Genomic DNA, 16290 nt, shown 5'->3' with positions numbered 1-16290 from the left:
GTGGTTCCTCAAAACCTCCCTCACTCATACCCTCCAACACTTTCCTCCAGCACTGCAGCACTGTTTGGCCCTTATTCACTCAACCCCAATGATGGGATCTCCTTTGGTCTTAGCATAGTGTGATGACTATGACAATGGAGAATTGGAGCGTGCCAAATCGTAGATGAAGGGGGCTCGGATGAAGAATTGAGTGGATTAGTGGGGGTGACATAGAGGTTAGGGATTGGAGGGATATGGTTGGCGATTCAAATTGGCAAAGGAATATGGAGTATGAGAGAGAGCAATTTCGGCATAGTGGTGCTATGAACTCGTGTTCTTGGTAGGTTAAAGGAGGGGTTCAGTGAAGAAGGAGAAGGTTAAGGAAGCATATGTTACTATGTCGAGCGACACTAAACTCCAGAATTAAATTTCAAAAAGGGTAATTTTAGAAAAGAAAAGTTGAAAGGGGTGTTAAAGTAAGTGCAAATAGTAATAGCCAACTTTTCGAAGTAATAATAAACAACTCTAATTTAATCTTAGATTTAAAGTAGATGGGGTAGAATTTAACGGAGGAATTTAAGTCCCCTTTAATCCAAAAGCGCATAGTAAGAAAAAGATGGCTAGCAAACCTAGTATTTGGTACTTCCAATTATATTTTCTTTTTACGAAGAAGTGCAAAAACAAAGTTTGCTTATACCTATAGCATTTTTTTTAACGCAACAATTTTTTTGACTGGAATATGGCTGTTCACGGAGTCAAGTCAACAACTTCCAAAAATGTTGTTCGAAAAATTCAGAGGGCAAGGAAAATCTTCAGATAAATGAATAGAAATATTTAAAAATTAATTTGGAGCTGGAATTTTCTCCCATTCCCTAATTCCAATAATGACAAATTGACAATTGGTTTTATACGGAGTACCGCAAGGGCAAGGAAAATTGACATACACTTGTAAGCAAGATACAAGGACATTACAACATAAATATAAACAATAAAATTGAGTTATTAACTAGAATAAATCAAGGTATACACGATTCTACGTCTAAGCATTTACCATTTTATGTCCAAGCTGACATGATATTGATGAGACATATTGGTGAATCGAAATCTAAACATCTAAGCTGATACAATTACAGATGAAAATAACTAGTAAAATACATTTGATCTTATCTTTGAGCCTGATCAGCGGTGTGGTTGCTTGTTGTAGATGATGATCCTGCCCTACCATTCAATATTCCATTGTCCATAGGTGGGGAGGTTCCCCACTTACCCTCTGATTCGTTCGGTTCTATCACTTTGACAGATCCATCCGTCAGCCCAACAGCAAACTGATTAGGTTCTAGAGGATGGGCAGCAACCACAAGAGGATACACACCTTGACTTCTGCAATATACAAGGATCAAGTATCAAGATTTATCCTCAAGTTTTGCAAGTGCAAATGAAAAATCGTCACACCAACTTGTTTGAGGAAGGATTTCTTTTCCTCCACAAAAAAGACAGTAAAGATATCCATAAATTGAAACAGCAGTAACTATGTTCGTAATAAATTACTAAGCAAACTTTTACTGCACCATTTTACATAGCTAGTAAGCAACCTTGAACAAAATTTTTAATATTTAATACATGAGAAATATCAATATAGTAAAATATTGCATGTGGGACTCGCTAAATAAACTGTAGAGCAGCTTATTTGGTGGAACAGACATTAAATATACTCTATAATAGAGAGTATGTTGAGAAAAGTGCATTGCTCTCTTTAATATAATAAATACTAAGTTTAGTCCAATTTACTGATCTGAAACTTACCCACTTAAAGCTGCCGGTGACAAGCATATTGATGGTGCAATACGACATCTGAGCCTCAAGCTATCAGCATCAAAAACGCCAATGTTGGCATCACAAAATGTCGCATATATTAACTGACTGTTGCAGGAATAAGCTGCATACGATATGGGGGCAGACAGAACATCTTGGGGAACCCACTGCAGCAAAGGAATTTATGAGCATATTTCATTTTAAATTTTGTCAGCAACCACCAGCTTTATCAATATCGGAAGAAACTTCATACCTGCCGAATGCGTTCCATCTTAGAGGCATCATATATTGCCAATTGAGTCTCATGAACTACCAATAAGCGAAGTTGATCAGAATGGAACTGTACTCGTGTATCACCAACAGGTGACTTTCCTGCGGGTAGCTGTATTGGAATTGATTTTCTTTTCTCCCATGTGTCTATACTCCACACACAAAGCTGTACAATAATAGAACTTCTTAAAACCCATAAAGTAAAAATTTTGAGCATGTAAAAACGTAATAGAAGCACAAATATGAGTAAAACACAGGTATTTTAACCTTGAGCACCCAAAAAAGAAAAGACACCCAACCCCCCCCCCCCCCCCCCCAAAGTTATTGAGTGCAGCAAGCCAGCAAAAAACTTGCACAAGGGTGCATCCACTTTGAAAATTGTATCAAAGGAGAACAGTTAAAAGACTTACATGAGCATCAGCACCAGATGAGACCAGTATGTTAAGATTGGTAGAAAAAGCTAAACCAGTAATACGCTTCTGGTGGCCTTTCAATTTTGATTTCACCTGGAACATACCCCCAAAAGGGGAAAAAATGGTGAGATTATTAGAAATAATAGAGTAAATATCAAAACGATAAAACTAGTTAGAGATAGCAATCACCTCATCGACTCTGACATTATAGATGTGAATGGTTGAATCCTCCATCCCAATGGCAATAATGTTGTTATCCTGGGGATGGAAAGCTAGGAAGGTAGAAGCAGGAGGCGGCGGCATGAATGTTGTCATTACCTATAAAAAAAGTAAAGTAATCAATAAACTTAACAAATGAATGGAATATCAGAGTTGTATATTCGGACACACACCTTGAATGTCATCATGTTAAATAGAGAAACCTTTCCACCACAGGCAGACATAACGTATGAGTCATTTTTTGAGAGGGCAATGCAAGGTACTGCTTCTTCAAGGTTGACGCCCGAGATATCATTAGTCATAAGAAGACCATTGTTGGGTTGCCAATGCAGTGGAACAACATTGGCAGTAGCCTGTAATCATAAAAACATCAGAATTCTGTTCTATATTGAAAGAAACAAACAAATGAAAAGCATAGAGAAAACAAAGAACTGAAGGAAGAAATATGTAAATTAATTATTTGCTTAAGATTACCTTCCCAGTAGGATTCTGTTCACTGCGAGCCCATTTCCAAAGCTTCTGGATACCATTTGAACCAAGGGCCAAAATACCAACAGCAGAGTTTGTATATAAAAGTCTGACAACCTATGCACGGATCAAAGTATTAAATCAGTGTACAGAACACAGTTTGCAATAGAGTAAAATTAGCAATCTTATATAATCCACAGTCAACACACCTTGCTGGAAGAATCTGTGCTCTCAGGCATGGTAACTGACCGACATTGGACAGGATCCAGAATTTCAGATAGTTGCCATGGTTTAGCTCTATCTATTACATCTTCCACAGTTCTTGGTTTCTCTGCACTTCGGCCCATGGGATCAACTCCATTCTTGATTGAAAAAGCCAAAACCAATGCATGTTTAAATAAGTACTAAGATGCATTAAATAATTCACAAGACATCCGTAACTTAGAAAAGCTATAAATAACAATTGGCCAAGTTATTCCACAAAGGAATACAGACATCAAATTATAAAGTAAAACAGACTCATGTATGACTTTTGGATCTAAAAGTAGACCCACAAAATGAAATAGGACATGTTCGCCAAAAAGTGGAGAGCAGCTGAAGTATATCCAAAAGGTGGTCCTCTATTGTTTACAAGGGTATTGCATTATTGAATTGAGCATACTATAAGAAAGAATAAAAGGATCAAACTATAGTCCACACATGCCAGAGTGTATGTAGAGAAGGGAAAAACCTATCAATGTCATTGTTCTAACATCATAATAATGAATTAATGATTATTCAATTCACAGGGTCAGATTCATACAAGAATTGGAGAAGGCCTGACAGGGGAGCTTCTTTCCACTTTACAGTTGACCGGACTAACATTAACAGTAGAAGAGCCAGATACCTACATAACACAAAGTAGACAGTAACAGATACATGTTATGATCGAAACATCGGGATGCAAGCAAAAATTTAAACTGTATCACTACCTTAATTGGAGTTGATTCAATGGGTGACCTCAATGCTTCAAATGCCGGAGTTTCAATGGTTCTTAAAGATCTAAGACCAGAAGCATTAGCAAGTATCTTGAAACCATTGTCCACGGTAGTAACAGCAAGAATATTACCTTCCTTGTTGAATCTCAAGCGTGGAAGGCTCTGAACAAATTCATACAATTATATACAGGATGTTTTATGAAGTGTAGTTATATTCCACAAGACTTAAAATAGTTAACCATAAATAACAACCTGTAATCCTCCATCGGCATCACTGCTTATTAGAAGATTAATATTGTCCATGTCCCAAAACTTAACTTGACCATCTTCACCTGCAGCCAAAAAGCGATTTTGGGTTGTGTCAAACTGCACAACACCAGTAGATTTTTTTCTGAATCCATTGTATGTTCTCTTGATGGCGCCTTCACTTTCATTCCATTCAACAAGAAAAGACTCTCCATCTTTACTTGTCCCACAAGAAAATAACCTGGAGAAAATATTTTGGAAAGTGTCATAAGAAACTTTAATATAATACATCTTAATTATCCATTGAGCATGATACTGTAACCGAATAATTACCCTCATCCAAATCCATCTTACCTAGTTCCATCTGCACTGTAAAGCATTGTAGTGCACCAGTGACCAGGGGCATCATAGTCAACCCTAGAACCCATGTTATCGTATAACCATGCCTTTATTTTCCCATCAATGGCAGTTGAAAATATGAACTGCAAAGTTACATAAACAACCTTTAGAGTGCATGTGTGTGTACATTGTGAGATGCTAAATCAATACATATTCTCATTTGACATGGCCATTTACGTGTGTAATGGGAAGGGGCCGTAATTCTACAAGACTACAATAAATGGAAGCCATTTTTTATAAGTTTAAATGCTTAATGCAAAAATAACTACACATAAAACAAAACTGAATAACCTACTAATTTAAGTGGAATATGGCAGAAAACCTTCCAAAGAATAAACATTGAAAATATAGATGCCTCAATAATGATATCTACTTTGCACCTGAATGTTCTCTTTGTGATGGGGACAAATGGAATACACAGGTGCTTCGTGGCCCTCAAAGGAGAATAGTTTTCGTCCATTTAAATCCCATACCTATCAAGAGTTTCTTCAGAAAAAAAAATGATAACTTTTGCATAATTCAAAAATTGCAAAGAGTAGATTTTCTGAACCTTTATCAACTTATCATCTCCACAAGTCACAATACACATCTGTTTATTTGGATGAGCAAATGACAAGTCATTCACACCCCCAACATGAGCATCAACCTGCTTAAACAAGGAAATGTAAATCAAACTGCAATCAAAACTTCAGCTATTTTTTTATGAGAAGAATGTCACCTCTATACGCTGGGTTAGCTCATTTGGTCCAGTGTAAGCATACAAGTGAATCAAATGTTTAGTAAAAGCAATACCTACAGCAAAGCAAGCAGTTAGACATTCACATGACAGCTTCAAAATGTTTCAGAAGCATGAAGTAACATACCCACAAAACTTCCATCAGGGCTCCATGTGACCCGACTGACTGAAATAGGTGCATCCTTGACTGCAGCAGCCTGACAAATTCTCAGCTTTAATTACAATGGTTCTGAATTCTCAAGCAGCAAGACTAATGGCCAAGTACAATAATATACTGGACATGATAGCTTAAGCTGCACTATTTTTCTTGAATCAGATAGAAAAAGAAATATTGCACTGTATGAAACCTGAAATGGTAATGAGCATGCAGACACATCCCATATCTTGAATGGCTTTGAGACCAACTTTTCTCGCAAACTGAGTTCCCAGAGGCTAATTTCTCCATTATTTGAACCAGCTACTCATTGGAAATATATACCATTAGAAGAAGAAAAATTAAGTTATGCTTTGTCGGTATTTTGGCAACCAAGATATTAGACATGAAAAAATCATGATAAACAATACCAAGAAGTAAGGTATGATGAGAAGGATGAAAATCCATGCTCGTCACAGAGGATCCTTGATGCAATGTCATAGTCACAGTTCTTGGTAGATCATCCAGCGACCAAGAGGCTTGTCGAGCCAAGGGATAAGAAACCTTAAATTATATAAATAAATAACACTGACATGAGTCACAAGCCATTACAAAGTCAAACAAGAGAAAAAGATTTGGCATCATAAAATATGTGAGACACGGCTGAATTGAACAGAAATTCATCAAAGTTACCTCCTCTACAGAATGACCAGGACGAAGCCTTTTCATTAGCTGTTCATGATCAGCATTCTGATAATCAATCATGCCAGGATTTGCAGGAGGTGTTCTAGGACGTTTCAAGATAGGCACTGTTTAAAAAAAATGTAGGTTTTAAGCCACTACATCCTCTTGTGAAACTATTGAACAGGTAATATTTTAATTAATATCAAGATATTCTCCTGTTCACCTACGCAAGTAAACACAATTGCAACTGTTGATAATAAGCCTTTTCAAAAGAGTGTAAAAATCTAGAGTGCATGGCATGCAAATTTCATGGAAAAAATAGGGCAGCAATGATTATTAAAAATAATAGCGTAACTACAATTTTAACCTTGATTCTGTGGGACAGGCATAGTTGATGCCGTGACAACAGCTGCTTGGACAGATGATGAAGCTGAGGCATTGGCCATCCAACCAGCCAAAGCATTAGCATTGGCAGTTGCAGCAGCAGCAGGTGGGAAGGGCTATACAAAATAAAAAAAAAATCAAATTATTAACTAATCAACATAGTTACAATTATATTATCAATCAATTAAAAATCAAGGGCTGATAAAAAAATTAAAAATCAAGGTAACCAATTGTTCAAAATGCAAGGTATCTTACACCATGAGCTCCAAGTGAAGTATAAGCAGCAGGCTTTGCAACTGCAGCAATTGGAAGATTGACGGGTGTAGGCGCCAGAGGACCATTGGGAGGTGCACATGTGTGATCTGTGAATAAAGTCTTAATATCTGGATTTGGCCTTGGGTTTTTGCAGAGCTGATGCTGCCAGTTTAGACTGCATTGATAAGGGGCATAGATAAATTCACTGATTAAAAAATAGGCAAGGCACAGCACGCTAAAAATTCAAATTTACAAGAATGAATTAAAAAAGGAACAGAAAACCTTCCAAATTCTTATCATTTACCACTGACAAAATATGAAATATACTACATGTCCAGAAATCAACATGATTTACTTTTCATTTTTCCCATAACGACATATGGGTCAAAAAGCAGAGCCCAACTATGTGAATGAAAGAGCATGGCAAAATAGATAGATAAAGTTGGTAGAAATTAATCACACATACCTTTGATTGATCAAAGTTCGCAGTCTTGATGACTTAAGGGTAGGGAAGATAAGCTTATCACGGAAAAGAGGATTTGCCTCTATGAGTTTTTTCAGTTCTATCAACATAATGCTTCGAGCAGTTTTGGTGTCACCATACTTGGATAGCTGCTCATTCTCCCTGTTATGTGAAACAAAATACCACTCAATTGTCAAGCTTACCACTTAACTAATCTGAGTTGTGAATCAAAATTCATGAAGAATTGAGATATGAATTAGATGCACGATCTCATCCACCTAACAGTCAAAGACACTGACAAGCAATGCATTCAAGGTATTACCTGAAATTAGTAAGAGTTAATAACTGGGTTATTTCTTTGTATAGCTCCTCATTGAAGGTGGAGAACATTTTCAAATCACCCACTAATATCTCCACGGCCTTTGCCTTGTCTTGCCTAAAATTTGAAAAACACCAGAGACAAAACAATGTGAAATTTCATAACAAGCGCAAACATGTTTAGAAAAAATAGTTAAAAAGATAACAAAGTTCCGCATACTGATCAAGTGCTTCCAGATATTTCTGTTTCCTGATTTCAAAAAATATTTTCATTGAGTATCTATTATCATCAACTTTGGTAAATCCTGATAAGTACTTCTCAACCTCTTCCCACTCGCCAGCCTGCACTTTTTCCTCAAAGTACTTCATGTTAAAAAAGAACCCAGATTCTTTCTCAAGCCTGCACACATTAAGAAGCATTTAAAAGAGTGACATGAACAGTCGAGTGGATGCCATATGATAATGAAAATTCTTACAAAAAGAAAACCTAAAAACCAGAACCTTAACCATAGGGAGAGAAAGAGTCTTTAATTTAATTTTTATCATCTCAATCGCACTCTCCAAGTAAGAGCATTATATAAATAACCCCCTTTGGATGAAAAGAACAGACTTATTACCGTTACAAGATTTACAAGTTCAGCTTTTATATATAAGTAGTAAATTGCTTTCCCCAATTCATAAAGCCAAGAGGAGTAAAAACAACAAAGAAGGTACAGAATGTAATACACTTGCCTAGGAGAAATTACTGCATGGCCTAGACCACCACAAGTTCATGGTCTCGGCCAATCACCACGTGACATGTACCTTTCAGTTTATAAAAAACAAAAAGTTAACAAATCTCGGTTACAGCAGATGGGGGACTTCAAAGAAGAAGGTTGGGAATGGGACTTTAGGTGGAGAAGACCATTATTTGATAGCGAAGTCGATTTGGCGGTGTCATTTTTATCAGCTGTTACAAGCCACCCAATTCAACCTCACAAATCTGATCAATGGGTGTGGAAGGCGGAACCGGATGGACAGTACACGGCTAAATCTGCTTACGAAGTGTGTAGGGGGGATTCACTTGATCAGCAACAAGATGGAGTGTATGAGGAGCTGTGGAAGTTCAAGCTTCCGTCTAAAATTATCATATTTGCATGGAGACTAATAAGAGACAGACTACCAACTAGAGAAAACTTGAGGAGGCGTCACATTCAGCTTGGAGATTCAAGATGTCCATTCTGCGGAATTGAGGAGGAAAGTGCAGGTCATTTATTCTTCTTTTGCAGCAAGATCCTCCCAATATGGTGGGAATCTTTATCATGGGTGAACTTATCGGGAGTTTTCCCAAACCAACCAAGGCAACACTTTCTTCAACACATTTATGGAGTGACAGAAGGGATGAGATCTAGTAGATGGAAATGGTGGTGGATGGCACTGACATGGACCATTTGGAAGCACAGGAATACTATTATCTTCTCAAATGGCTCACTCAATGCCAATGGAATTCTAGATGACGCAATTTTCCTACTATGGACGTGGCTTACAAATTTGGAGAAGGGATTTAATATGCACTACAACTACTGGTCTTCTAACATCAGAGCAGGGTTCCTAAATAGAATAGGATAGAATAGCAGTGCATGTTTCTGTATTATTTATATGTTTTTCCAGATTGGCCAAACTATGTTAAGCTCAATTCTGGATTGATACTTGTACTGTTAGTACCTCTGGTACTCAATTAATATATATTATTAAGTTTGCTGATAAAAAAAAAACTTGTCACATGGAGATTTGTTGAAACCATGGACATAGAGTGGCCTCGAACTCGAACCATAAAATAATTTCTCCTTGCCTAGGGGTGGGTGTCTGATTATAAGGGGGCTTTAGTCCACGTGAATCTTTTCAAAATTATAAGAATTTAAAATAATAATAATCTTTTAAATTTCTTATTCAAAATATCAAAGTTGTTTACTCTGGCTCTGCCACTGCCCTTGCCCAATTGGCAGAGTAATTGAACCCTGATACAGAGCTCAACAGTCAATTAGATAATACACTGCGAAGCAATACAGCAATTTCGCTACTCACATCCAAATTGTAAATTACAAGAAAAACAACATGGTTAAGACATGAAATTGAAACATTCCTTCCTACCCTTATTACTCTTTTTTTCACCTCATTTCCAAACATTTTTTCAATAATCAGAACAATAAAGTAAAAAAAAAAAACGTTACAAAGCAGGATTACCTCATTTCAAATTCATCCCAAGTCCCAACCACACCAAAATCACAGACATCCACAACTTGCAGAGAAAAAGGGGGGAAACAAAAACAAATAAAAGAGAGGGAAAAGAAAGGGAGAAAGAGCCCTCACTTGTGTACGGATTCTTTGAATTTCTCTTCCTCCAGAAACTGGAGTATGAGAAACACCAATTCTCTGCTCAGAGAAGTCATTTCGGACACTCAAATCCAAAACCGCACCGTTAATTTCGATCTCCAAACCCTGATCTTCGAACACGACCAATATAACCTTAAAAGAAAACAAAAACACTACGGAACTCAAATTCCACCGACCACGGACAAACTTTCCCTCTTCAACCAACTCCAACTCCAAATCCTAACTCACGCAACCTCAAAATCCTCAAAAAAATTAGAGCCTCATAGGATTATTATATAAAGGGCTCGGACTTCGAGAATTTCTAGGGTTTGAAAGGCTGCGGATAAGAGGAGAAGAAGAGAGAGAAGAGAAATTCGGTCTCGCTATCTTCGATGCGTTGTACAAGGTCGCTCTTTTTCTACTGACCCATCAGACATAAGCACATTCACTTATGCGATAAGCACAATCTTATCCCGTGAACGTATCACTTGGTGCTTGATAAGAACACTCTAAGGAGTGTTGCGGAATCCAAACTAGTAATTCAAATCTAGTGAATATTCGCGACACACGTCCAGTGATCCCATTATTTTTGTCCTGTCTCTTTCACATTCTAAGGATAATTTGATTTCTCATTTTCTCGCGATATGGCCGAGAATGCAAATACAAGAGCGGGCAGAATTTAATTCCTGACCCCACATTTCACTGTCGGGTTTTTCTTTCTCTGTTTTTGGCGTGCGTGAGGGTGTCTATTTCTCTCTCACATTGAGACTCTGATTATCAAATTATGGTCTATTCTTACCCAAATTACTATAATTATAAAGCAAATACTATTCAGTCTTCTTGGATCATTGGCTAAAAAATTAAAAGCAATTTTTTTTATTAAGATACATAAAATTATGTTTTTTATAAATTTTTTGATAATTTTTATTATAAATATTTTTTCTTCTTAATTTCTTAACTAATGTCTTAAAAATATTGTTAGCAAATCCTCATTCTAATTATAATTCCATAATAGAAAACCTATAGGGTTTGAAACTCAAAAGCAACTTTTTTAGTATGTATCAATATTAATGAGACAGCAATTTTCACATTAATGACATTAGATATTTTCCGATAGTTTGCAAAATTCATTAACTAGGAATGGTTCAATAAATTAAACTAAGCAGTGTTGTACTAACTTTGCATATGTTCTTAAAAGTTTTTTTAAAAATAAAACAAGATATTGAATACGAATTAAATTCCTTCATATTAATTAAGTTATTAGCTAAATATGTTTGAGATACTTGTAAAATTTAAAAAATATTAATTTTGTCTTTATAAAAATTTTCATATTAATTTAGTTTATATAAAAATAAAATATATTTTTATTAATCCTCGGTGTTAATAATTTTGCTACACAATTATCTAATATGACTAATGGACTTAAATACTTTCTTTTTCTACTTTTTAAAACACAAGATACAAGAACCTGTTTTATCTTTGTCTGAAAATCACCTGTGATAATAAAAAATTATAACTTGTAAGGATTTTCAGCTGGGTTTATTTAACGATCATAAATTATTAAATTCATTTGTAATCAAATTACACATAAATTATTAAAAGTTTATTAATGACTTCAAATTACCATCTAACAAAATTAGCAAGGATCAACAAAAACAAAAATATGTTTTATTTTTATAAGGATCAAATTAATAAATTTATGAGAACAAAATAATATTTTTCAAATTTTACAAAAATTTCAAACATATTTTACCCTTAATTTATACTTACTACTTAAAATACTTACAACATGTGAAATAAAAATATCATTGTAATGTGTTGTTATTATTTTCATCAAACATGGCTGAAAGTTATTTGAAAAAATCACTGTAATACTTTATTATTATTTAATATTTTTAATTAAAGTAACATTTTAAATTAATGAAAAAAACTATGGTGATATTTCTCATAAAAAATCATATTTAATATTTTATCATACGTAATTATGCGACTTTTTCTACTAGTACAAAATGTGATAATATCTAATTATGTAAAGGTAAAAAATAATACATACCTACTTATGATAAAATATAACTAACAACTATTGGTGTGTATTGTAATATTTTAATGTTTTGTTTTTTTCTCGTTTTAATTAAAATTATTTTAATTATAATAAACTGTATTGAAAAATATTACTAACTACTGGTGTGTAGTAATAAAGATTGGGATGAATAATTTAAAGCTACAAAAGTTAGACATAACGACTTAATTTTATTAAGTTAGGAATTTATCTTAATTTAATATCAATAATAATAATAATAATAATTCACGATAAACATATTATAATTTTTTTAAATGATTAAATATTTAATGTGATGGAAATTATTTGATATTTAATTGAATATATTGTTTATTTATGAATTAATTTAATATATTATTTTTAGTAGTAATTTGATACAATTTCTATATTTTCTTGGAAAGAATAAAATAGTACTATATAATAACAATATTATCTATTTCTCTCTATGACATAAAAGACCGCTTATTAAATACAATTAATTATAATCCTTATTAATTCACAGTTACTACTTTTGAAATAGATTCAAAAGTCACTTTCTCTATTGCTATAATTATTAATTATCACATGCTATTAAATAAAATATTCTCCAAAGCTGACGTATTTTTCATTTTTATCTTAACCAATCTTCCTTTTCTGTAATTTTGTTTCCTTTTCTTATGATTCTTCCACGTTTTGGAAAAAATATAAGGTAAGCTTTTTAAAAAAAAATGATTTTCTCAGACTCAAATACATACTATATGCATCAACTACCAAATAAAACATACTATGGGCATTAGAAGTTTTTCTATAAAACCTACTATGGTTCATCATAAAGATAGAAATTTCAATAGTTTGTACAAAATTCTATGTTCAAACTTTATTAGTTATTGTACTTGACTTCTCATTTTTTTTTTCTTCAAACGTCATGATTTAACACTTTGGAGCTCGAAATGTATTATTTAATTTCCATTTTTTTTATCTACTTTACATAATAGTAAAAAATTAAGAAATATGTATTTCATATATTTTAAGAATGTTATACTTATTTAATAAAAAATAACATCAAATGTTATTTAAAATATTTCTTTCAATATACATGCATATATATATATATATATATATATTAAGTATAACATAATTAATCCTAATATATAATCATATTTTTTACACATTAAAAATAAAATAAAAATTATATTTTAAGGTAGTGTGTTTAGAAGTTAACTATTAAGAATTGATTATTCAAGAAAATAATATTTTCTATAGCAATTTATTTACTTTTAAAAATATGATTCATACCGCATTTCTTAAGAAAAGCAAATATTAATCTCAATAGATTTGTGTTTTCTTATGAATTACTGGTAGTATTTTTTTATGGATATAAAATTTTTAGACAAAATCTTATTGTTAATTAATTCGAATCAAAGTTACAAATACATTGGGAGAATTTATCTAGAAGATTTATTTATCTGCAGTAACATGTAGCTTGATTATGTCTAAAAATATAACATGTAAGCTTATTACTTCTTACGCTCCTTTAAGCCGCGCTGGACACGATATATGGCATTGTGCTAACGACACAAGAATTTCTTATTATGTAAAGTTCGCATACCCTTTCAAACACATTTTCCTTTTCCCTTTCTATCATTTATTTATCCATTCTTTCTTTCTTTCTTTTTTTGCTTTATACTTTTCTTTTGTGCTGCAAAGCCGAGAATTAGAGAAAATCCATTTTGCTGTTTTTCATATTTTTAAGGATAAGTTAAGCATGATTCTTTAATAAACTATCCTTATTACTTACCCAAAATTTATAAATAATTCATTATTTATAGTTTTCTTTTAAAGCATTTTTAATTGTTTTCTACATATTTTTATATTTTAAAAAATTATATGATTTTTCCCATTTTTAACACTACAAAAAATAAAAATATAAAGTGATAAAATTAATATCAATTTATTTTCTCTTTTATTTTTTATAACTTTGTACATATATTTTTTTAATATATATTATATGGGAACAACACTGATTTGTTTGTGGAGACAAAAGTAAAAGTTATTATAAATACTCATGTGAAAAATATATTATGAAGGCAATTATTCCCATACTCTTTTAAGTTGATCCGTCATTGTTATTATTATCTCGGGTTTCAATATAACAATCACAATGATTATAAGATGTAATCATAATTTTTATTTTCATCACCACTATAAATATTACTTCATCATCTGTCTCAAAATAAGTAATATTTAAAGTTTTTTCACATAGACCAATAAAATAAGTATTCAAAAGAGAAATAATATTTGTTAAAGAATAATTTTATTAAAATATCCTTATTCTCTCTCTTATTTTTAATAATATATTATTAAATCTTCTAAAATAACATTATTTATTATAGAACAAGATTAAAATATATGTTTAGATATCTCATTAAAAAGTGAGAGCAAAAATCAATTTAATTTTTTTTTCAAAACTTAAAACTGTACTCATTTTGGACGAAGAAAATAGTATGACTGCTATTCTCCCCCTTGTCATGTAATTATTGTCATCATTACCGTGTGTATTGGCATTGCCATTATTTTCATTACTTATGAAAGTGATTTGTGTGGTATTATAATTAAATACAATTTTAAATGTTTAACATTTTAAAAAAAGGAATAACCGTAAGATTGAAAAAGATACAAATGATATAAAAAAATGATATTTTTATCATTTTTTAGTTCAGGACGATAAACTATTTTAGTAGTATTTTTTTACTTCACGTTATTTAATCATGATAATTGGTCAGAAATCAAAATAATTGAAGCAACTGCCACAAATTAATGAGCATGTTCTATGACTCCCTATAGTGTTAATAATATTAGTCTTTATACTAATAATCAATAAAAGCATGTTATGAGCGTAACTAAGGCATGCCGTAAAAATTGATGAATGTTGTATGGTTCATGACCTTAATATAAACTCCTATTTTCATTATAAGAATTTTGGATTTTATTTAAATATTTTTACAAATAATGTTTTAAATTTTGAGAGAAAATATCAAAGTATAATTAAAGTTTAGTTGGAATATTTACCAAAAAAGTTTAGTTGGAATATTTACCAAAAAAGTTTAGTTAGAAAAATATTGTTGAATAGAGAGTGATAATTGAAAAGGTTATATATATGTCTCAATAAATTTCGCTTAACATACCAAAACAAATTCAATAATCTATACGTCTATGGAGTAAAAAAATGATTTAAATATCTAGAATGTTTTCAGTCATAATACTCCTCTTATTATAATAAGATAAATGTTAACAACATTGACACACTCTTTCTTATGAGTATATTATTTTAATTTATAAGAAATTTCAACCAATTATAATTGGTACGTTAAGAGAATTGTGTTAGAGAGCGTTTCACCTAACACTCTTCTTATACCAATAATAATTATAACAAAGCAGAATAAAGTCTCAAGAGGGCGTGTATTTGAAAGGGCCAGCTCACATGAGTTTGCATTCTAAATGGGCTTATATTTTTCAGACCCGTTTCTGGGTCAGCCCTCGTAGAGTTCCCTTATTTATTTTGCAAATTTTGAGGCTCTTGCATAAATGGGCGAAGAATAAATTAAAAGAAAAATACGCTGATGATTAAACCAACACAAATTAAACTAAACAACCAACAACACAAGTTTAAACCAAATAACTAATAACAATTATAAACTAGATGATTCAATCCTATGACTATGGCTAACTGAAGAGAATGCAAGTTACTATTTTACTCGCTAAGTTTCTCAACAAGGAAAGCATACGTTTTTGTGCCGATAAGCCATCCTTCAACCAATGTTGCCAAACTTTTGTAATTGCCATTTTGAAAAATACATCTACATAAAGATGCTAATACCTTGCTACGTCTCAATGCCTTGGCTTATTGCCCACTTGGTCAAATTTAGGTGCCAACCTCTATGTCCATGAATCGTGGCACTCTTAAATTTAATTTGAAAATCAAAGTTACACCCCAAAGGTTTTTATTTCACATGCTTAAATTTATCTAATTCATTAATTGACTAATACTTGTTAGAATTAATGTCTCATGTGAGAGGCATATGACTTAGTAGGAACTAATAAATAAATAATTAACAATTAAGGACTAAATTGTAATTGGGCTTAA

General features: G+C 32.5%; 1 protein-coding gene across 1 annotated transcript; it reads right to left on the bottom strand.

Annotated features, from left to right (window-relative positions):
* Positions 1 to 864: 864 nt before the first annotated feature.
* On the bottom strand, positions 865 to 10523 carry LOC114401293 (topless-related protein 3-like). Its single transcript, XM_028363783.1, has 25 exons — positions 10106 to 10523; positions 7977 to 8156; positions 7761 to 7874; positions 7442 to 7600; positions 6976 to 7150; positions 6704 to 6836; positions 6346 to 6461; positions 6084 to 6216; positions 5867 to 5976; positions 5647 to 5716; positions 5502 to 5575; positions 5334 to 5429; positions 5164 to 5256; positions 4739 to 4866; positions 4391 to 4625; positions 4133 to 4300; positions 3964 to 4047; positions 3371 to 3523; positions 3168 to 3278; positions 2867 to 3046; positions 2664 to 2792; positions 2472 to 2567; positions 2045 to 2227; positions 1783 to 1958; positions 865 to 1359 (listed from the first exon to the last, which is right to left on the bottom strand). Exons 1-25 carry the CDS (start codon positions 10183 to 10185, stop codon positions 1143 to 1145), a joined length of 3393 nt encoding a protein of 1130 aa, XP_028219584.1. The 5' UTR covers positions 10186 to 10523; the 3' UTR covers positions 865 to 1142.
* Positions 10524 to 16290: the final 5767 nt, after the last annotated feature.

The sequence above is a fragment of the Glycine soja genome, chromosome 20 (assembly GCF_004193775.1).
Source record: "Glycine soja cultivar W05 chromosome 20, ASM419377v2, whole genome shotgun sequence".
NCBI classification, from domain to species: domain Eukaryota; kingdom Viridiplantae; phylum Streptophyta; class Magnoliopsida; order Fabales; family Fabaceae; genus Glycine; species Glycine soja.
The sequence above is the reverse complement of the archived record's forward strand: the minus strand, read 5'-3'. Positions and strand labels throughout refer to the sequence as shown.

Bases quoted from the DNA above. Each gene is read 5' to 3' on its own strand.
- LOC114401293 (XM_028363783.1), bottom strand. From the start codon at position 10,185: ATGACTTCTCTGAGCAGAGAATTGGTGTTTCTCATACTCCAGTTTCTG. The intron at 5,257-5,333 runs GTTCAGAAAATC...AACTCTTGATAG, and splicing joins GAGATGATAAGTTGATAAAG to GTATGGGATTTAAATGGACG. The intron at 1,360-1,782 runs GTAAGTTTCAGA...TGTATATTGCAG, and splicing joins TCACCGGCAGCTTTAAGTGG to AAGTCAAGGTGTGTATCCTC.